The 24,213-nt window shown below is 38.8% G+C and overlaps 1 protein-coding gene across 1 annotated transcript; it reads left to right on the top strand.

The window, feature by feature from the left end:
* Positions 1-21,454: 21,454 nt before the first annotated feature.
* Positions 21,455-23,623, top strand: LOC132357992 (heat shock cognate 71 kDa protein-like). Its single transcript, XM_059911935.1, is given in 2 exon segments — positions 21,455-22,852; positions 22,855-23,623. Coding segments are annotated over 2 exon segments (1,938 nt in total). The 3' UTR covers positions 23,395-23,623.
* Positions 23,624-24,213: the final 590 nt, after the last annotated feature.

The raw sequence follows: 24,213 nt of genomic DNA, 5'->3' as shown, positions 1-24,213 counted from the left end.
TGGGTCTTCTGACACTGGAAGCTTCACACTTTACTGCCACCAAATCCTGCCTCTATACTTAACTATTACGGCAAATTTAAAGAAGATAAAATATAATGAAGAAAACAACAATAAGAATAAAAATTGTGCATAATACCTTAACCTAGAGATACCTATTATATCTGGTACATTTTCTCCAAGTCTTTACCCTGGATGGATAGATAGATAAAATATTTTAATGAACAGGCTGTATTCATGGTTTTGTACTCTGCTTTTAACATTTAACCTCTATTGTGAGCATATTTTCAAGTCGCTAAATTTTGTTGAAAGCATTTTCATGGTTACTTACCACACAACTCTACCATAATCCATTTAACCCATCTTTGATTACTGGACATATTTCTGTTTTCAGTTTTTGCTATTACAAAACCAATTATACATAGTTCTACCATGAATCAATTTGACTATATTTTGACTGATTATTTTCTTGTTATAAATTCCTAGTAGAATGACTGTTTTAAATCTATGCATGTGTTTAAGGTCCTTGACACACACTGTCAAATATAACGGATTATTGATAGTGTCTCTATCACTCAGCCATAATTGACTTTAATATACTTCATAATTGATTCTAACCATTTCTAGAGGCATCTTTTTTATATGCTCATTGAATACAAAATAGATTTAGATAATTTCTAAGTGCCAGGTCTTCTTCCTTATCTAAGGATCTATGTTAGATCTTATGAAATCTATGAAATAGGTACTATCTTTCATGGATAAGGACATTAAGACTCAAAAATTTGAAATAATTTATTTAAAGTCACAAATTTAGCAAGTGGCAGAACTGAGATTCAAACCTACTTAGTCTGTCTCCAGAGAAATCTCAGAGAGGTTAAGTGCCTTGTTTAAAGTCTCTCAGAGTATCACTTCACACTGGTCAGAATGGCCATCATCAAAAAGTCTACAATTAATAAATGCTAGAGAGGGTGTGGAGAAAAGGGAACCCTCCTATACTGTTGGTGGGAATGTAAATTGGTGCAGCACTATGGAGAACAGTATGGAGGTTCCTTAAAAAACTAAAAACAGAGCTACCATATGATCCAGTAATCCCACCCCTCGGCATATATCCTGTGAAAACTAATTTGAAAAGATACATGCACCCCAATGTTCATAGCAGTGCTATTTACATTAGCCAAGACATGGACGCAACTTAAATGTCCATCAACAGATGAATGAATAAAGATGTGAAATATATATACACAAAATGGAATACTACACAGCCATAAAAAAGAATAAAATAATGCCATTTGCAGCAACATGGATGCAACTAGAGATTATACTAAATGAAGTAAGTCAGGCAGAGAAAGACAAATATCATATGATATTGCTTATATGTAGAATCTAAAAAAATAATACACTGTACAACTGAAACTAATACAACATTTTAAATCAACTATACTCCAATAAAATTTAAAAAAAGATAATGCAAATCAACTTATTTACAAAACAGAAGCAGACTCACAGACGTAGAAAAGGAACTTATGGTTTATCAAAGGGGAAAGGGGAGGGGGAGGGAGAAATTAGGAGTATGGGATTAACAGATACACATCACTATAAATAAAATAGATAAACAACAAGGATTTACTATATAGCACAGGGAACTATATTCTTCTATATTCTTGTAATAACCTATAATGGAGAAGAATCTGAAGATGTACACCTGAAACTAATACAATATTGTAAATCAACTATAGTAAAATTTTTTAGAAAGGGAAAAAACTTAAAAAAATAAAGTCCTGGGAAAAAAAGTCTCCCAGAGACTAAGCAGTTGAACTGGAGCCCACATCCAGGTCTCAGTGTTCAGCGATCTTTCCTCTACACCAAAGCTCCACTGTAGCCATTTGGGTGCCACTGGCAATGTCAACCCTCATTTGAAATGTGCAACACTGTTAAGAGTCTCTCAAGCACAGACCAAGTTTGCTCACAAACACATAGTGACAAATCATTGGGTTTTTTCCCCCTGACATCGGTGTATGCCCCTTGCGTGTGTTTGCACCTGTGAGGACCTGACAGTTCCCATAGGCGCCATTTTACCGAGTCGGTAGAGGAACTGAGAGATAAAATAATGTAGTCAAGGTCACATAGCTGGTAATGTAAGTAGAAATCATAATACCCATCTCCTAGAATTGTTCAGAGTGTTATATGCATGTTGGAAAGTGCCTGTCCCAAGGTAAGCATTCACTAGATAATAGTAAATATTAATAATGCTGTGGATAATTGTCCTTAGTATGATAATACCTTAGTAGGATAGGGTAACGAGTTCTTCTGCTTTGTTAATCCTTGTGTCCTCAACTAAGGACCACTGTGGTCATTCATTGTCTTACTGGACCAAACACTACCTGCGAGATTTGCAAATATTGATTCCACTTTGTATGAAGAATGCCTCCTTGAGAAGTTGCTGATTAGCTAGAAGAAGCTGGCTAACCCCGAGACCCTCAGATTGGTACCGAAGCTACAGAGGCTTCTAAGCAGAGGCATTATTTTCAATGTGTCAACCTCTCACATATCTTTGATAAGCAGGGACACTTCTACTTTTACCCACTATACTTGGATACAAGTCTGCTTCAACATGATAGGAAGCAACATGGTACCCTCTGCTTGCTATTTTAAGTATTAAATAGCAAAATCCTGTGGCAGTCTAGGAAACTTACCTCTGCCGAATGTGCTGAAACAGTAGAATGGAATTAAATGGGACCTTGTACCTAGTATATTTCACCACCAGCATGTTTTCTTCATCCTTGCCTGGCTGTATGAATGGGAAATTTGATGAAGAGACACTCTAGTAACAGAACTATAATTTTCGGAGGAGAAACTGCACCCCTGTTTTGAAGGAAGAGGTCATTTTGGCTGGGAGAAATTACTAGTTTCCTGGTGTGGTATTCCCTTTACCACTGAAATACATGGTGTGGCGATTCCAGCTGGATTTTTCCTATGAACAGTGAATGTGAACAGTGAGACTCTCTAGTCCTCTGTTATCAAAGCCATATATTCTAGCAAGGCTAGACCCAGACACAGCTCTCTGTTGGAGTTCTGACTATAATTGTACCAGGGAACACATCACTATCGTGTACATTAGTCTTCTAGCCGGGAAATGGGAAAACAAAGCAAGCCATATCCCTCCAAGAGACCTAGTGAAGAAAGTAGGTTTGTGTCATTAGCCCCAGACCACTGAGTGCAGTGTATTGCCATGCCAGGGCCAGCCATCACCATGAGAGCGGGCAGAGTATGGCAGATACGATAAACCTATTCCTGCTACCAAAATAAAATATAAAATAGAATAATTAATGAAAGATTTGATTTTTGCTGAGCATCAATTATGTGAAAGAATCAAGCACCTCAGGTGTGCTGGAATATTCTAGTGGATGCGTTACTAATAGTATCGCCAAAGCTGAAAACAATCATGTGGGCTAGGTACTATTATTATCATACCCATTTTTTTTTAACATCTTTATTGGAGTATAATTGCTTAACAATGGTGTGTTAGTTTCTGCTTTATAACAAAGTGAATCAGCTATACATATACATATATCCCCATATCTCCTCTGTCTTGTGTCTCCCTCCCACCCTCCCTATCCCACCCCTTTAGGGGGTCACAAAGCATCGAGCTGATCTCCCTGTGCTATGCGGCTGCTTCCCAGTAGCTATCTATTTTACATTGGGTAGTATATATAAGTCCATGCCACTCTCTCACTTCGTCCCAGCTTACCCTTCCCCCTGCCCGTGTCCTCAAGTCCATTCTCTACGTCTGCATCTTTATTCCTCTCCTGCCCCTAGGTTCTTCAGAACCTTTTTTTTTTTTTTTAGATTCCATATATATGTATTAGCATACTGTATTTGCTTTTCTCTTTCTGACTTACTTCACTCTGTATGACAGACTCTAGGTCCATCCACCTCACTACAAATAACTCAATTTTGTTTCTTTTAATGGCCGAGTAATATTCCATTGTATATATGTGCCATATCTTCTTTATCCATTCCTCTGTTGATGGACACTTAGGTTGCTTCCATGTCCTGGCTATTGTAAATAGAGCTGCAATGAACATTGTGGTACATGACTCTTTGAATTATGGTTTTCTCAGGGTATATGCCCAGTAGTGGGATTGCTGGGTCATATGGTAGTTCTATTTTTAGTATTTTAAGGAAACTCCATACTGTTCTCCATAGTGGCTGTATCAATTTACATTCCCACCAACAGTGCAAGAGTGTTCCCTTTTCTCCACACCCTCTCCAGCATTTATTGTTTGTAGATTTTTTGATGTTGGCCATTCTGACCAGTGTGAGGTGATACCTCATTGTAGTTTTGATTTGCATTTCTCTAATGATTAGTGATGTTGAGCATACTTTCATATGTTTGTTGGCAATGTGAATATCTTCTTTGGAGAAATCTCTATTTAGGTCTTCTGCCCATTCTTGGATTGAGTTGTTTGTTTTTTTGATATTGAGCTGCATGTAAATTTTGGAGATTAATCCTTTGTCCGTTGCTTCGTTTGCAAATATTTTCTCCCATTTTGAGGGTTGTCTTTTCGTCTTGTGTATGGTTTCCTTTGCTGTGCAAAAGCTTTTAAGTTTCGTTAGGTCCCATTTGTTTATTTTTGTTTATATTTTGATTTCTCTAGGAGGTGGGTCAAAAAGGATCTTGCTGTGATTTATGTCATAGAGTGTTCTGCCTATGTTTTCCTCTAAGAGTTTGATAGTGTCTGGCCTTACATTTAGGTCTTTAATCCATTTTGAGTTAATTTTTGTGTATGGTGTTAGGGAGTGTTCTAATTTCATTCTTTTACATGTAGCTGTCCAGTTTTCCCAGCACCACTTATTGAAGACGCTGTCTTTTCTCCATTGTATATTCTTGCCTCCTTTATCAAAGGTAAGGTGACCATATGTGCATGGGTTTATCTCTGGGCTTTCTATCCTGTTCCATTGATCTATATTTCTGGTTTTGTGCCAGTACCATACTGTCTCGATTACTGTAGCTTTGCAGTATAGGCTGAAGTCTGGGAGCCTGATTCATCCAGCTCTGTTTTTCTTTCTCCAGATTGCTTTGGCTATTCGGGCTCTTTTGTGTTTCCATACAAATTGTGAAATTTTTTGTTTTAGTTCTGTGAAAAATGCCATTGGTAGTTTGATAGGGATTGCACTGAATCTGTAGATTGCTTTGGGTAGTAGAGTCATTTTCACAATGTTGATTCTTCCAATCCAAGAACATGGTATATCTCTCCATCTGTTTCTATCATCTTTAATTTCTTTCATCAGTGTCTTATAGTTTTTTGCATAGAGGTCTTTTGTCTCCTTACGTAGGTTTATTCCTAGGTATTTTATTCTTTTTGTTGCAGTGGTAAATGGGACTGTTTCCTTAAATTCTGTTTCAGATTTTTCATCATTAGTGTATAGGAATGCAAGAGACTTCTCTGTATTAATTTTGTATCCTGCTACTTTACCAAATTCATTTATTAGCTCTAGTAGTTTTCTGGTAGCATCTTTAGGATTCTCTATGTATAGTATCATGTCATCTGCAAACAGTGACAGCTTTACTTCTTCTTTTCCGGTTTGGGTTCCTTTTATTTCTCTCTCTTCTCTAATTGCTGTGGCTAAAACTTCCAAAACTATGTTGAATAATAGTGGTGAGAGTAGACAACCTTGTCTTGTTCCTGTTCTTAGTGGAAATGGTTTCAGTTTTTCACCATTGAGGACAGGGTTGGCTGTGGGTTTGTCATATATGGCCTTTATTATGTTGAGGTAAGTTCCCTCTATGCCTACTTTCTGGCGGGTTTTTATCATAAATCGGTGTTGAATTTTGTCAAAAGCTTTTTCTGCATCTATTGAGATGATCATATGGTTTTAATCCTTCAGTTTGTTAGTATGGTTTATCACATTGAGTGATTTGCATATATTGAAGAATCCTTGCATTCCTGAGATAAACCCCACTTGATCATGGTGTATGATCCTTTTAATGTGCTGTTGGCTTCTGTTTGCTAGTATTTTGTTGAGGATTTTTGCATCTGTGTTCATCAGTGATATTGACCTGTAGTTTTCTTTCTTTGTGACATCTTTGGTTTTGGTATCAGGGTGATGGGGGCCTCATAGAATGAGTTTGGGAGCATTTCTCCCTGTGCTATATTTTGGAAGAGTTTGAGAAGGATAGGTGTTAGCTCTTCTCTAAACATTTGGTAGAATTTGCCTGTGAACCCATCTGGTCCTGGGCTTTTGTTTGTTCGGAGATTTTTTTTTTTAATTTAAAAAAATTGTAATTTTATATAACGGAGTATAGTTGATTAACAATGTCGTGTTAGTTTCAGGTGCACAGTAAATGATTCAGTTATACATATACATTTATCTATTCTTTTTCAAATTCTTTTCCCATTTAGGTTATTACAGAGTACTGAGCAGAGTTCCCTGTGCTATAAAAGAAATGCACAACCTTCCGAGACTGAACCAGGAAGAAATAGAAAATATGAACAGACCAATCACAAGCACTGAAATTGAAACTGTGATTAAAAATCTTCCAAGAAACAAAAGTCAAGGACCAGATGGCTTCACAGGTGAACTCTATCAAACCTTTAGAGAAGAGCTAACACTTATCCTTCTCAAACTCTTCCAAACTATAGCAGAGGGAGAAACACTCCCAAACTCATTCTACGAGGCCCCCATCACCCTGATACCCAAACCAGACAAAGATGTCACAAAGTAAGAAAACTACAGGCCAATATCACTGATGAACATAGATGTAAAAATCCTCAACAAAATACTAGCAAACAGAATCCAACAGCACATTAAAAGGATCATACACCATGATCAAATGGGGTTTATCCCAGAAATGCAAGGATTCTTCAATATATGCAAATCAATCAGTGTGATACACCATATTAACAAGTTGAAGGAGAAAAACCATGTGATCATCTCAATAGATGCAGAGAAAGCTTTCGACAGAATTCAACACCAACTTATGATAAAAACCCTCCAGAAAGTAGGCATAGAGGGAACTTACCTCAACATAATAAAGGCCATTTATGACAAACCCACAGCCTACATCATCCTCAGTGGTGAAAAACTGAAACCATTTCCACTAAGATCAGGAACAAGACAAGGTTGTCCACTCTCACCGCTATTATTCAGCATAGTTTTAGGAGTTTTAGCTACAGCAATCAGAGAAGAAAAAGAAATAAAAGGAATCCAAATCGGAAAAGAAGAAGTAAAGCTGTCACTGTTTGCAGATGACATGATAGTATACATAGAGAATCCTAAAGATGCTACCAGAAAACTACTAGAGCTAATCAATGAATTTGGTAAAGTAGCAGGATACAAAATTAATGCCCAGAAATCTCTTGCATTCCTGTACACTCATGATGAAAAATCTGAAAGTGTTGGAAGATTTTTAATCACAGTCTCGATTTCAGGGTTTGTGATTGGTCTTTTTATATTTTCGATTTCTTCCTGGTTCAGTCTTGGAAGGTTGTGCTTTTGTAAGAATTTGTCCATTTCTTCCAGGTTGTCCAATTTATTGGCATATAGTTGCCTGTAGTAATCTCTCATGATCCTTTGTATTTCTGCAGTGTCAGTGGTTACTTCTCCTTTTTCATTTCTAATTCTGTTGATTTGAGTCTTCTCCCTTTTTTTTCTTGATGAGTCTGGCTAATGGTTTATCAATTTTGTTTATCTTCTCAAAGAACCAGCTTTTAGTTGTACTGATCTTTGCTACCGTTTCCTTCATTTCTTTTTCATTTGTTTCTGATCTGATCTTTATGATTTCTTTCCTTCTGCTAACTTTAACATTTTTTTATTTTTCTTTCTCTAATTGCTTTAGGTGTAAGGTTAGGTTGTTTATTTGAAATGTTTCTTGTTTCTTGAGGTAGGATTGTATTGCTATAAACTTCCCTTTTAGAACTGCTTTTGCTGCATCCCATAGGTTTTGGGTCGTCGTGTTTTCATTGTCATTTGTTTCTAGGTATTTTTTGATTTTCTCTTTGATTTCTTCAGTGATCTCTTGGTTATTTAGTAGTGTATTGTTTAACCTCCATGTGTTTGTATTTTTTTACAGATTTTTTTCCTGTAATTGATATCTAGTCTCATAGTGTTGTGGTCAGAAACGATACTTGATACGATTTATACCAAGGCTTGATTTGTGACCCAAGATATGATCTATCCTGGAGAATGTTCCATGAGCACTTGAGGAGAAAGTGTATTCTCTTGTTTTTGGATGGAATGACCTATAAATACCAATTAAGTCCATCTTGTTTAATGTATCTTTTAAAGCTTGTGTTTCCTTATTTATTTTCATTTTGGATGATCTGTCCATTGGTGAAACTGGGGTGTTAAAGTCCCCTACTATGATTGTGTTACTGTCGATTTCCCCTTTTATGGCTGTTAACATTTGCCTTATATATCTAGGTGCTCCTATGTTGGGTGCATAAATATTTACAACAGTTATACCTTCTTCTTGGATTGATCCCTTGATCATTACGTAGTGTCCTTCTTTGTCTCTTGTAATAGTCTTTATTTTAAAGTCTATTTTTCTGATATGAGAATTGCTACTCCAGCTTTCTTTTGATTTCCATTTGCATGGAATATCTTTTTCCATCCCCTCACTTTCAGTCTGTATGTGTCCCTAGGTCTGAAGTGGGTCTCTTATAGACAGCCTATATATGGGTCTTGTTTTTGTATCCATTCAGCTAGTCTATGTCTTTTGGTTGGAGCATTTAGTCCATTTACATTTAAGGTAGTTATCAATGTGTGTGTTCCTATTACCATTTTCTTAATTGTTTTGGGTTTGTTATGGTAGGTCTTTTCCTTCTTTTGTGTTTCCTGCCTAGAGAAGTTCCTTTAGCATTTGTTGTAAAGCTGGTTTGGTGGTGCTGAATTCTCTTAGCTTTTGCTTGTCTGTAAAGGTTTTAATTTCTCCATCAAATCTGAATGAGATCCTTGCTGGGTAGAGTAATCTTGGTTTTAGGTTTTTCCCCTTCATTACTTTCAATATGTCCTGCCACTCCCTTCTGGCTTGCAGACTTTCTGCTGAAAGATCAGCTGTTAACCTTAGGGGATTCCCTTGTATGTTATTTGTTGTTTTTCCCTTGCTGCTTTTAATATTTTTTCTTTGTACTTAATTTTTGATAGTTTGATTAATATGAGTCTTGGTGTGTTTCTCCTTGGATTTATTCTGTATGGGACTCTTTGCACTTCCTGGACTTGATTGGCTATTTCCTTTCCCATATTAGGGAAGTTTTCAACTATAATCTCTTCAAATATTTTCTCAGTCCCTTTCTTTTTCTCTTCTTCTTCTGGGACCCCTATAATTCGAATGTTGGTGCGTTTAATGTTGTCCCAGAGATCCATGAAACTGTCCTCAATTCTTTTCATTCTTTTTTCTTTATTCTGCTCTGTAGTAGTTATTTCCACTATTTTATCTTCCAGGTCACTTATCCGTTCTTCTGCCTCAGTTATTCTGCTATTGATTCCTTCTAGAGAATTCTAAATTTCATTTATTGTGTTGTTCATCATTGTTTGTTTGCTCTTTAGTTCTTCTAGGTCCTTGTTAAACGTTTCTTGTATTTCCTCCATTCTATTTCCAAGATTTTGGATCATCTTTACTGTCATTACTCTGAATTCTTTTTCAGGTAGACTGCCTATTTCCTCTTCATTTGTGTGGTCTGGTGGGTTTTTACCTTGCTCCTTCATCTGCTCTGTGTTTCTCTGTCTTTTCATTTTGTTTAACTTACTGTGTTTGGGGTCTCCTTTTCGCAGGCTGAAGGTTCGTAGTTCCCATTGTTTTTGGTGCCTGCCCCCAGTGGCTAAGATTGGTTCAGTGGGTTGTGTAGGCTTCCTGGTGGAGGTGACTGGTGCCTGTGTTCTGGTGGATGAGGCTGGATCTTGTCTTTCTGGTGGGCAGGACCGCATCCGGTGGTGTGTTTTGGGGTGTCTGTGACCTTATTATGATTTTAGGCAGCTTCTCTGCAATGGGTGGGGTTGTGTTCCTGTCTTGCTAGTTGTTTGGCATAGGGTATCCAGCACTGTAACTTGCTGGTTGTTCAGTGGAGCTGGATCTTAGCCTTGAGATGGAGATCTCTGGGAGAGCTTTTGCCTTTTGATATTTCGTGGAGCCAGGAGGTATCTGGTGGACCAATGTCCTGAACTCGGCTCTCCCACCTCAGAGGCACAGGCCTGACACCCGGCTGGAGCATGAAGACCCTGTCAACCACACGGCTCAGAAGAAAAGGGAAAAAAAAGAAAGAAAGAAAGAAAAAATGATATAAAATAAAGTTATTAAAATAAAAAAAATTATTAAAAATTAAAAAATATTAAAAAGTAAAAAAAAAAACTAAAGAAAGAAAGAAGAGAGCAACCAAACCACGAAACAAATCCACCAATGATAACAAGTGCTAAAAACTATACAAAAACAAAACAAAACAAAAAAAAACGGACAGACAGAACTCTAGGGCAAACGGTAAAAACAAAGCTATACAGACAAAATCACACAAAGAAGCATACACATACACACTCGTAAAAAGAGAAAAAGGAAAAAAATATATCTGTATATTAAAAAAAAAGGAAGAGAGCAACCAAATCAATAAACAAATCTACCAATGATAATAAACTCTAAATAGTAAACTAAGATAAACATAAAACCAGAAACAAAGTAGATGCAGAAAGCAAACCCCACGTCTACACTTGCTCCCAAAGTCCACCGCTTTAATTTTGGGATGATTCGTTGTCTATTCAGGTATTCCGCAGATGCAGGGTACATCACATTGATTGTGGAGATTTAATCCGCTGCTCCTGAGGCTGCTGGGAGAGATTTCCCTTTCTCTTCTTTGTTCGTACAGCTCCCGGGGTTCAGCTTTGGATTTGGACCCGCCTCTGCATGTAGGTCACCTGAGGGCGTCTGTTCCCCACACAGACAGGATGGGGTTAAAGGAGCCACCGATTCGGGGGCTCTGGCTCACTCAGGCCAGGGGGAGGGAGGGGTATGGAATGTGGGGTGAGCCTGCAGCGGCAGAGGCCGGCATGACATTGCACCAGCCTGAGGCGTGCCGTGTGTTCTCCTGGGGAAGTTGTCCCTGGATCACGGGACCCTGGCAGTGGCGGGCTGCACAGTCTCCCGGGAGGGGTGGTGTGGAGAGTGACCTGTGCTCGCACACAGGCTTCTTGGTGGCTGCAGCTGCAGTCTTAGCATCTCATGCCCGTCTCTGGGGTCCGCGCTGATAGCCGCGGCTCATGCCCATCTTTGGAGCTTGTTTAGGCGGTGCTCTGAATCCCCTCTCCTCACGCACCCCGACACAATGGTGTGTTGCCTCTTAGGCAGGTCCAGACTTGTTCCCGGACTCCCTCCCGGCTAGCTGTGGCGCACTAGTCCCTTCAGGCTGTGTTCACGCCGCCAACCCCAGTCCTCTCCCTGGGATCCGACCTCCGAAGCCCGAGCCTCAGGTCCCAGCCCCCACCCGCCCCGGTGGGTGAGCAGACAAGCCTCTCGGGGTGGTGGGTGCTGGTCGGCACCGATCATCTGTGCAGGAATCTCTCTGCTTTGCCCTCTGCATCCCTGTTGCCACGCTCTCCTCCGTGGCTCCGAAGCTTCCCCTCCGCTACCCGCAGTCTCTGCCCGCGAAGGGGCTTCTAGTGTGTGGAAACCTTTCCTCCTTCACAGCTCCCTCCCAGAGAGGAGGTCCCATCCCTATTCTTTGTCTCTGTTGTTTCTTTTTTCTTTTGCCCTACCCAAGTACATGGGGAGTTTCTTGCCTTTTGGGAGGTCTGAGGTCTTCTGCCAGCATTCAGTAGGTGTTCTGTAGGAGTTGTTCCACATGTAGATGTATTTTTGATGTATTTATGGGGAGGAAGGTGATCTCTACCTGTTACTCCTCTGCCATCTTGAAGGTCTCCCCCATCGTACCCATTTTTAAGATAAGGAAACTGAAGCTCAAAGGAATAAGTTTCCAAGAACAGACAGTAGGAAACAAAGTGGAGAAGGAATGTAAATAGTTTAATTCCAGAGCCTGTGTTCTTAACCACTAAACCCAGTTACCAAAAAACAGGTACATTACTGTGACCACCAGCTCAACACAGAGATTTTACAATGTAGTCATTATAATACCTGTGTCAAGTTCTGTATGGAACACTTCATTTAAAAAAACAAAACCCTCACAGCAATCTTAAAAGTTAAGTACTATTATCATCTCCACCATACAGAGAGGGAAACTGAGGCACACAATAACTTCCGCAAGGTCATCTACTTGTATGGTACAGAGCTGAAATTCAAACTCCAGTTTTCTGATTTTAAAACACCAGCCTACAAAGTGGCTATAAAGATGAATCAAACAAGGCTCTTCCTTATTATGAATGTGTGTTCTAGTAGGTGGGGAACGGACCCTGGACATGAATCACTGTAATGCGAAGTCCAATGTAATAAGTTCCATATGCGTAATGCAAAAGCAGAAGGAGAAAGAGGGGGAGGGGAGGAGGAGGAAAGAGGAAAGGAGAGAGGAAGGAGCAGGGGAAGGAGAAGTAATCCTGGGGAAGAGGGAGATACCATTGCTGTTCATGAATGGCTCCATGGAAGAGGAGGCAGGAAATGCATTTTTGAAGGAGGGACGAGACGTGAATAGACAGTGCCTCCTTTTCTTTAGAGCCTGCTATATGTATGCCAGGCCTTGCACTAGGGACTTTCATCCATTAAAACTCGGTCTTTGGGCTTCCCTGGTGGCGCAGTGGTTGAGAATCCGCCTGCCAATGCAGGGGACATGGGTTTGAGCCCTGGTCCAGGAACATCCCACGTGCCGTGGAGCACCGAGGCCCATGAGCCACAACTACTGAGCCTGTGCTCTAGAGCCCATGAGCCACAACTACTGAGCCCACGTGCCACAACTAGTGAAGCCTGCACGCCTAGAGCCTGTGCTCCACAACAAGAGAAGCCACCGCAATGAGAAGTCCGTGCACCGCAACGAAGAGTAGCCCCTGCTTGCCATAACTAGAGAAAGCCGGCACGCAGCAACAAAGACCCAAGGCAGCCAAAAATAAATAAAATAAAATAAATTTATTAAAAAAACAAAAAACAAAAAACTCGGTCTCACAAGAACAATATCATGATCCCCAGTTTGTAGATGTGGAAACAAAGGCTAGCAAGAGATGATGTAGCCAGATGTGGGTGAATGGCATCAACAAACGCCTGGCCCATAGACCATAAAGAGAGACATTGTTTTTACAGAGAATGCACAGTAATATTGGAGGGGTCCTCTGGGCCCAGATTACAGAAATTCTGGGACTCTGTTGAATTGACAATGGAGAGTTAGTCAAATTTCCTGAGAATGCAGAAAGGAGATAACAAGAGTTGTGTTTTAGGAAGATTCTCGGGCATTGGTCTGCAAGGATGAATTGAGTGGCAGGAGCTAGAGTGAGTAAAGACAACGATTTCTCTACTCCGAGCACAGGGCAATAGGCATGGGCCCCAGAGGCCTGAGTCTGAAGCTGAGCGCTGTCATTGATTGGCTGTGTGATCTTAGGCAAGGCATTCTCTCTCTCCTGACCCTCAACTGTCTCAGCTGTAGATGAAGCTGATAATAGAATGTACGTGTCTCATAGGGATGCTGTAAGGAGTAAACACGACAAAATATATGAAATGCTCTGCCCAGTGCCTGCCCCGTAGTAATCATGCCATAAATGGGAGCCCCATTTTTTTCGTGAAAAAGAGTGAGACCATCTTGGAGGCTGTTGTAATCCATGCGCGAGGTGATAAGGAGCCAGCCTGAGATGCTGGCAAGAGAGATTGGGAAAGGGGGAAATAATGATGTTAAGTGTAAGACAGTGACTAAGTTGTTGAGGGAAAAACATCTTTCCTTAGCCAGAATATTCTGTTGTCAAATGCAAAACAGATTTGAAGATGAAAATTATCTATCATGTGCAGTGTAGTTTTTGTCAGGCTTTTATTAGACTGCAAGACATTGACTCCAATTTTGTAATGTCTATATCTATCATTCTTTAAGCATTCAGCATGTTGATTTCATATCTCCCAAAGCCTTTCCATTTTGTAACTATTGAAATGAAAGGTTTTGAGATAAAGCAAGGGATTTGAGTATATATGAAAATGAGTCCTAAAACGGAAGATTGAGTTTCATATTTACAACCTTTTAGTCTATGTTTCCAAAAGACTTGCAGTTTCATCATTTCCATTATGTTTTCTGAACTGGCATGAATGTTATAGATACTAAGTCTGATATTTAATTAAAAGGAGGTTGTCTGTTCATGTAGCTGCTGTCCAGGGTAATTAGTCATTTGTCTTAGGTAGCTAGAACTGAATGTTTCCACCACAAACCCATGTCAGTTATTTGATACATAAATCAGACCCTGGAGAGAATGAACTTAGGAATTCAAAACATGGAACCTGCCTTTGATTTTAATATTCAGCCCACAGTAAAACATCCTAGAATGCCAGCCTCCAGCGCTTTCTTAAAATGAGTTTATTAGTTGATCATTAAACATACGGTATATGCCTCATAATTAATTTTAAAGTTGGTTAGAGCCTGAGTAAATGGACCATTACCCTCTCCTCTACGAGCAGATCCATTATCATAATTGCTAATGAAACAAAATTCACATGCATACGTAAGGCAAAAATAACCCCTCTCTTATGTATTTGACACAGAAGCAAAAAGCTTAATCTGTAATATCTAGTAGGACTAATTCCTTCATTTTATTCTTTTTCTTTATCTTACAGTGGTAATCAAATTTTCTTACGAAGCTGTCCTGTCTAGTTTGCATTTAATTCTCCAGCTTCCCTTATTTGAAATCTAAAGCTTGTGTTTAATACTGGAATATATTATTAGCTAGATTTCAAATACCTAGATAAAATAAAGAGAGAGCATATAAATTTCATTAGGAAGTTTGAAAAACATAACTAATGTAATGGATCATTTATAATGTGTCTATACAGTCATAGGTTAAATATCTCTGAGTGAAGAATAAGAGAGGTGACACATAATTTGAGATGGCACATACTTTGGTAATTCCTCTGCTGTAGACAATAGTATTGATGGGTAATATACAGAAAAGATAAACAAAAAGACACAGCTGGTCTTGGATAGAAGACAAGTTATCTCCATGGATCAGATACAGAAAAGCAAAGCACAAGTGTGAGCAGGGCTGAATGTTGCTGGGCTCCTGGTCTAGTAATAGGCAATGATGGCCAAGTGGTTAGGTCCTTGGTGAGGCAGCTAATGTGCTCCACATATAAAGGGGGATCAGGACCAACTCAGTGTTTAAAAGCAAGAACTGGGAGTGGGGGACAGAACACTTTACCTTGTCTCATGAAAGGAAGCTGCGAAATGTTACCTGAGACCACATCCCTTGCAAGATATAGGCCTTAAGAAATAGGAGGAGACAGATACAGCCTCATGACCTAGGTATGAGCCAAGTGGCCCATTTGTTCAGCAAAAAGATCTGTCAAGTCCACAATATGACCACTGGGTGGAAACTCCAGACTGAGTCTGTACGACCTGGCTCTGGAATAGGGACCTGTAGGGCTGGGTGGAGATGACTGTAAAACTGCTAGATGGGAAGGGATGAGAACAGAAGCAGAGACAGGAAAAAAAGGCCCTAGACATGTTGCTTTTCAGAAGGCACTTGCACAATGCTGAGAGTAAGTACCTCCTTAAATTTTGTGCCCCAGCTGCCTTACTCTCCCCGCAGGCCCTGCTATGAATCCACGAGTTCATACAAATATCAATATAAATAAATAAATGGAGAACTTGTGAAAGCTCTTCCTCACAGAAAATGTTAATAAATGTAGGCAGAATCATAGAAAATCACCATTCGGCAATAATCGTTAATAGATGCTAAAACTAGTGGGTTACATTTTGTTGAAAGATGGCATATTTACATATTTTCAAAGAATTTCCTTTATAGGACACTTAGTAATAATGAAGAAGAAAACAGTAATTTTACAGAGGAGAAACCTGGAGATACCACCGCAACCAAGTGATCAAAATTTATATCACCAGTAATGGGACATAGATATCATGTGTCTCCTGATAAGATGCACGGAGAAGGACACATCATTTGTATGTCATCTCTGCCAAAGTTATAGAAATAACCTGAATTTAATCATGAGGAAAAATCAAACAAACCCAAATTGGTAGACATTCTCCAAAATACATGGCATGTACTATTCAAAATTGTCAAGATCATGAAAGACAAAGAAATGCAGAACTGTTCTAGATTAAAGGATACCAAAGAAACGTGACAACTAAATGCAATACATAATCCTAAATTGGATCCTTTTGCCATAAAGGACATTAGTGAGACAACGGGTGACATATAAATAAGATCTATAGATTATAATACTGTATTAATGTGAATTTCCTGATATCTGATTATTGTATCATAATTGTGTAAAAGAATGACCTTGTTTTTAGAAAATACACACTAAAATATGAGGGAAAAAGAGACTTTATGTCAGCAACTTTCTTTCAAACAAGCAGTTTAGAAAAATATATAATATATACCATTAAGTGTGTGTATATATATGGTAACATTTGTGGAATTTGAGTTGTGGTACATAAGAATTCTTTTATTATTTTTGCAGCTTTTCTGTCAGGCTTAAATTATTTAAAAATAAAAGATCTAGTGTTATCTTGCTGAAGTAATAAAGGTAATTTTACAATCTTAACTACATTTAATTTAAAAACTAAGGCAAATTGAAAATAAATGAATTAAATGTTCAACTCAAGAAAACAGAAAAAAGAAAAAGTAAATTAGAAAGAAGGAAATTGTAAAGAGCAGAAATAAATTAATGAGTTTGGTAGAAAACAAATCAGAGAGAGGATCCACAAAATTTAAAAATTGGTTCTTTGGGGAAAAAAGGAATGAGTACAGTGAGAAAATAACAACAATGGTCAAGAAAAGACAAATAATTTTAGGAACAAAAAAGGGAATACGACAGTCCTGCTGGTAAATTAGAGATTTCAGTGATCATAAGAGAAAACTACAATCAACTTTATGCCCGTAAACTTGAAAGCTTAAAAGAAATGAATATTTTCCTAGAAAATCTATCAAAAGTGACTCAAGAAGAAAACAGATACCTCCATAAACCAATAAACATTAGTGGAAGTGAGTTAATATTCACAAATTTTCTACCTTAAAAAACACTAGGCTCAGGCAGTTTTACAGAAGAAATTTACCAAATCTTCCAGGATCAGATAGTCCCTCTTTTACAAACTGTTGCAGAGAATAGAAAAATAGGGGAGAAATATCTACGAGATTTTGGAAGAACTGAGCAGAGTATCTTGCTCTACCTGATATCAAAACTTCCTATAAAGGTACATGGGAATTCCCTGGCAGTCTAGTGTTTAAGACTCGATGCTTTCATTGCTGAGGCCTGGGTTCAATCCCTGGTCAGGGAACTAAGATCCCACAAGCCGCTCAGTGCAGCCGAAACAAACAAACAAAACAAAACAAAACTTCCTATGAAGCTACAGTAATTAAGACACTGTGCTTGGTGCAGGGAGGGGCAAAAACACTGGAACAGAATAGAGAGCCCAGAAATATACTCAGATGAGCATGGACCCTGCATGTATGTCAGGTGTGGGATATCAAATCAGCGGGGAGATGGAAGCATCATTCAGTATATGCTTCTGGTAGAATTGGGGATAATTTGAGGGAAAATAAAATTAAGCCTTTATTACATATAATGTAAAACCAAACCCAGGAGAAAATCTTCATGATCACAGGACAGGAAAAGTTTTCTTAAACAAAACGAGACAAAACAAAACAGAAAAGCACAAATCATAAAGGGAACAACTGATAAATTTGATTCTGTAATTTAAAAAATCTGCACAGAGACACCATTTAGTATCTTGAAAACATAATGTTGAGTGAAAAAACCAAATTGCCTCATGATACAGTATGACCTCATTTGTTAAATGTTGAAAAATACATACACTAATAGTATACATTGTTTATGGATGTATATGTATGGTGTAAAATTATTAAAAATATGCATGGGAACTTTAATACTGTATTCCTAACTAACAAGAAGAAGAGAAAAATGGGGAATGGATTGGGAAGAGTACAATGGGGTTCTCAACCCTATCTGAAATGGGTTTTTTTCTTAAAAATGAGTGAGGTCTGAAACAAAAATGGGCTAAAATTAAGATCTGATAACACGGAATGTGGGTAAATGGGTATTGGTTAATATCATGTATTCACCTCTATATGCTTAAAATACCAATACCCCATATCCAAGCAGGGTGCTATAGTAAAGAAGCATCAGCCTAGATCATGGTTGAAGTCCAGGACCTACTGCTTGTTAGCTGTGTGACCCCTGCCAGATTACTTAATTTCTTAGAACATCAGTTGCTTCATTTGTAAATTGGGGTTAGTTGTAGTACTTAAAGCATCGCTGTGAGAATTACATGAACCAATGCACATAAAGTGTTTTGCCCCATGCCTGATACATAATAAATACTCAACACTCTGGCCTTTGTGATCATTTTCAACAAATTTGCCAAATTTTTATTTTTGGTGGTTTTTTTTTTTTTTTTACTGAGGTGTAATTGACATATAACATTATATTAGTTATAGGTGTACAACATAATGATTTGATATGTGTATATATCAGAAGTGGTCATCACATTCAGTCTAGTTAACATGTCACCATATATAGTTAAAAAAATTTCTTTTCTTGTGATGAGAAATTTTAAGATCTACTCTCTTAGCAGCTTTCAAATATGCAATACAGTATTATTAACGATAGTCACCATGCTGTACATTACATCCCCATGATTTATTTTATAAATAGAAATTTGTATCTTTTGACCCCCATTCAGCCATTTCACCCACGCCCCACCTCTGGCAACCACCATCCTGCTCCCTATATCTATGAGCTCTCTTTTTTTTTTTTTTAAGATTCCACATATAAGTGAGATCATACGGTATTTGTCTTTCTCTGTCTGACTTATTTTACTTAGCAGAATACCCTCAAGGTCTATGTATGTTGTCACAAATGGCAAGGTTTCATTTTTTTTTTTTTTTTTTTTTTTGGTCGCACTGTGTGGCTTGTGGAATTTTCGTTCCCCGACCAGGGATTGAACCCGGGGCCCTCGGCAGTGAGAGCTCGGAGTCCTAATCACTGGACCACCAGGGAATTCCGAAGACTTCATTTCTTTAACAGCTGAATAATATTCCATTATATATTCCAATATTTTATACCTATATCAATACACACACACCATGTTTGTCTTTATCCATTCATCCATTGATGAACGTTTAGGTTGTTTCCATGTCTTGGCTATTGTAAACAATGCTGCAGTGAACATGGGGGTGCATATATCTTTTCAATTTAGTGTTTTTGGTTTTTTTTTTTTTTTTTTTGGATGAATACCCAGGAGTAGAATTGCTGGGTCATATGGTAGTTCTATTTTTAGTTTTTTGAGGAACCTCCATTCTGTTTTCCATAGTGGCTGCACCAGTTTACATTCCCACCAACAGTGCACTGGGGTTCCCTTTTCTCCACATCCTCGTCAATGCTTGTTTATTTCTTGGTCTTTTGATAGTAGCCATTCTGACAGGTGTGAGGTGGTATCTCATTGTGGTTTTAATTTGCATTTCCCTGATAATTAGTGATGTTGAGCATCTTTGCATTTGTCTGTTGGCCATTTGTATGTATTTTTTGGAAAAATGTCTTTTAAGGTCCTCTGCCCATTTTTTAATTGGGTTGTTTGTTTTGATGTTGAGTTGTATGAGTTCTTTGTATATTTTGGATATTAACCCCTTATCAGCTTTATGATTTGCAAATATTTTCTTCCATTCAGTAGGTTGCCTTTTCATTTTGTTGATGGTTCCCTTTGCTGAGCAGAAGGTTTTAGTTTCATGTGGTCTCATGTATTTATTTTTACTTTGATTGCCTTGGCTTTTGGTGTCAAATAAAAAAAAAATCATTGCTACGACCTGTGTTAAGAAGCTTACTGCTTATGTTTTCTTCTAGGAGTTTTATGGTTTCAGGTCTCACATTCAAGTCTTTAATCTATTTTCAGTTAATTTTTGTGTATGGTGTAAGATAGTGGTCCAATTTCATTCTTTTGCATGTGTCTGTGCAGTTTTCCCAGCACCTTTTATTGAAGAGACTGTCCTTTCCCCATTGTATATTCTTGCCTCCTTTGTCACAGATTAATCGACCATATAAGCATGGCTTTATTTTTAGGCTCTCTATTCTGTTCCACTGATCTTTGTGTCTGTTTTTATGCCAGTACTATACTGTTTTGATTACTATAGCTTTGTAAGATAGTTTGAAATCAGGTAGCTTGATGCCTCCAGCTTTGTTCTTCTTTCTTAAGATTGCTTTGGCTATTCAGGGTCTTTTATGGTTCCATAGAAACTTTGGGATTGTTTATTCTATTTCTGTGAAAAATGCCATTGGAATTTTGACAAGGATTGCATTGCATCTGTAGTATGGGATGTATGGACATTTTTTAAAATTAATTTTTATTGGAGTATAGTTGCTTTACAATGTTGTGTTAGTTTCTACTGTACAGCAAAGTGAATCAGGTGTATGTATACATATATCCCCTCTTTTTTGGATTTCCTTCCCGTTTAGGTCACCACAGAGCATCGAGTAGAGCTCCCTGTGCTATATACAGTAGGTTTTTATTTGTTATCTACTTTATACATAGTATCAATAGTGTATATATGTCAATCCCAATCTCCCAATTCCTCCCACCGCCCCCCCTTTCCCCTTGATATCCATACATTTGTTCTCTACGTCTGTTGGGTTGTATGGACATTTTGACAGTATTAATTCTATCAATCCATGAGCATGGAATATCTTTACATTTATATGTGTCTTCTTCAATTTCTTTCATTACTGTCTTATAGTTTTCAGTGTGCAGGTCTTCACCTCCTTGGTTAAATTTATTCCTAGGTATATTATTCTTTTTGATGCAATTATAAATGGGATTGTTTTCTTAATTTCTCTTTCTGCTAATTTGTTATCAGTGTATAGATATGCAACAGATTTTGTATATAGATTTTTGTATCCTGCAAGTTTACTAAATTTGTTTATTCTAACAGTTTTTTTTTGTGGAGTCTTTAGGGTTTTCTGTATATAAAGTCATGTTATCTACAAATAGTGATAGTTTGGGGGAGTCTTTTTTTTGTTAATTTTTCATTTTGAAATAATTTCACACTTACAGAAATAGTTACAAAGACTCCCATTTACCCTTCACCTAGATTTTACCATAATCATTCTATTATCTGGATCAAAAAAACCTTCTTGATGAATGGGAACCCAAACCGTCTTATAGCCTCTGCTGTGGTAAAACTGGACTATTTGGAAGGCAGTAAATAACCGTGGTTAAGAATGTAGGCATTGGGTCTCATTGAATGTGGCGGCAGCTTTACAGATTGCTGTTTTCTCCTCCAGTGGACCTGGGCCTGCACTCCAGCAGCCATGTCTAAGGGACCTGCAGTTGGCATTGATCTTGGCACCACCTATTGTGTGGGTGTCTTCCAGTACAGAAAGGTGGAAATAATTGCCAATGATCAGGGGAACCAAACTACCCCAAGCTATGTCGCCTTTACTGATACCGAACAATTGATTGGTGATGCTGCAAAGAACCAAGTTGTAATGAATCCCACCAACACGGTTTTTGATGCCAAACACCTCATTGGATGAAGATTTGATGATGCTGTTGTCCAGTCTGATATGAAGCATTGGCCCTTCATGGTGGTGAATGATGCAGGCAGGCCTAAGGTTCAAGTAGAATACAAGGGAGAGACAAAAAGTTTCTATCCAGAGGAGGTGTCATCCATGGTTTTGACAAAGATGAAGGAAATAGCAGAAGCCTACCTTGGGAAGACTGTTACCAATGCTGCTGTCACAGTACCCGCTTACTTAAATGATTCTCAGCGTCAGGCTACCAAAGATGCTGGAACTATTGCTGGGCTCAATGTACTTAGAATCATCAACGAGCCAACTGCTGCTGCTGTTGCCTATGGCTTAGACGAAAAGGTCGGAGCAGAAAGAAATGTGCTGATCTTTGATTTAGGTGGTGACACTTTTGATGTGGCAATCCTCACTATTGAGGATGGAATCTTTGAGGTCAAATCTACAGATACCCACTTAGGTGGAGAGGACTTTGACAACCGGATGGTCAACCATTTTATTGCAGAATTCAGGCGCAAGCACGAGAAGGACATCAGTGAGAACAAGAGGGCTGTCCGTCGCCTTCGTACTGCTTGTGAGTGTGCTAAGCGCACTCTCTCTTCCAGCACCCAGGCCAGTATTGAGATTGATTCCCTCTATGAAGGAATCGACTTCTATACCTCAATTACCCATGCCCGATTTGAAGAACTGAATGCTGACCTGTTCCGTGGCACGCTGGACCCTGTGAAGAAAGCCCTTCGGGGTGCCAAGCTAGACAAGTCTCAGATCCATGATATTGTCCTGGTGGGTGGTTCAACCCGCATCCCCAAGATTCAGAAACTTCTACAGGACTCCTTCAACGGGAAAGAACTGAATAAGAGCATCAACCCTGACGAGGCTATTGCTTATGGTGCAGCTGTCCAGGCAGCCATTCTATCTGGAGACAAATCGGAAAATGTTCAAGACTTGCTGCTGTTGGATGTCACTCCTCTTTCCCTTGGAAATGAACCTGCTGGTGGAGTCATGACTGTCCTCATCAAGTGCAGCACCACCATTCCCACCAAGCAGACGCAGACCTTCACAACCTACTCGGTCAACCAGCCCAGTGTACTCATTCAGGTTTATGAAGGTGAGCGTGCCATGACCAAGGATAACAACCTGCTTGGCAAGTTTGAACTCACAGACATACCTCCTGCCCCCCCCCACCCCGTGGTGTTCCTCAGATTGAAGTCACTTTTGATATTGATGCCAATGTCATCCTCAATGTCTCTGCTGTGAATAAGAGCACAGGAAAAGAGAACAAGATTACCATCACTAATGATAAGGGCCGTTTGAGCAAGGAAGACATTGAACGCATGGTTCAGGAAGCAGAGAAGTACAAAGCTGAAGATGAGAAGCAGCGGCATAAGGTGTCTTCGAAGAATTCTCTTGAATCCTATGCTTTCGACATGAAAGCTACTGTTGAGGATGAGAAAGTTCAAGGCAAAATTAATGATGAGGACAAACAGAAGATTCTTGATAAGTGTAATGAAATAATCAACTGGCTTGATAAGAACCAGACTGCAGAGAAGGAAGAATTTGAACATCAGCAGAAGGAGCTGGAAAAAGTCTGCATCCCCATCATTGCCAAGCTGTACCAGAGCGCAGGAGGCATGCCAGGAGGAATGCCTGGGGGCTTCCCTGGTGGTGGAGCTCCTCCATCTGGTGGTGCCTCCTCTGAGCCCACCATTGAAGAGGTTGATTAAGCCAGCCTAGCATAGGTGTAGCATTGTTCCACACAACATTGAAGGACCCAAATCTGTAGCAAATTCCATGGCAGTTTTAAAGTTGAGCTGCTGTAGTAAACTGGGCATTCTTGATACTTGAACATGGAATGTGTGCACAGGGAAAGGAAATAACATTGCACTTTACAAGCACTGTACTGTAAGTGGAAAATGCAATGTCTTAAATAAAACTGTATTTAAAATTGGCAAAAAAAAATGTAGGCATTATTTGTGACAATATGTATGGACCTTGAGGGTATTATGCTAAGTAAAATAAGTCAGAGAAAGACAAATACCATATGATTTCATTCATATATGGAATATAAAAACCAACAAACCAAGCCAAACTAAACCAAACACATTAGCCTAGGTACCCAACTAACACAATCAGCTATATAGAACTGTACTGTAATAGGTTTACAATACTTTTCACATAAATAATACATAAAAAACAAACACAAAAAATAAACATTTTTAATCTTACAGTACAGTACAACAGCTGGCATACAGGGGGTAGCATAGAGTGAACAGGCAAGAAATAAAGATACTGTACTACTGTACTCTATACAGTACTATACAGTAAAGTACACAAAAGCACAACCACTTGTAGGGGATGCACACACATGACAGTGTACGCCAGACACGTGAACCAACTTAAGTGATTGGACATGTGACCGCGCGTTCACATCTTTGAAAGTTCGCAACTTGAAGGTTCGTATGGAGGGGACTTACTGTAGTGGTAACCAGAGGGGAAAGGGTAGTGAGGAGTGGGCAAAATGAGTTAAAGGAATCAAGTGTATG

This window comes from Balaenoptera ricei, chromosome X (genome assembly GCF_028023285.1).
Source record: "Balaenoptera ricei isolate mBalRic1 chromosome X, mBalRic1.hap2, whole genome shotgun sequence".
Lineage (NCBI taxonomy): Eukaryota > Metazoa > Chordata > Mammalia > Artiodactyla > Balaenopteridae > Balaenoptera > Balaenoptera ricei.
The sequence above is the reverse complement of the archived record's forward strand: the minus strand, read 5'-3'. Positions and strand labels throughout refer to the sequence as shown.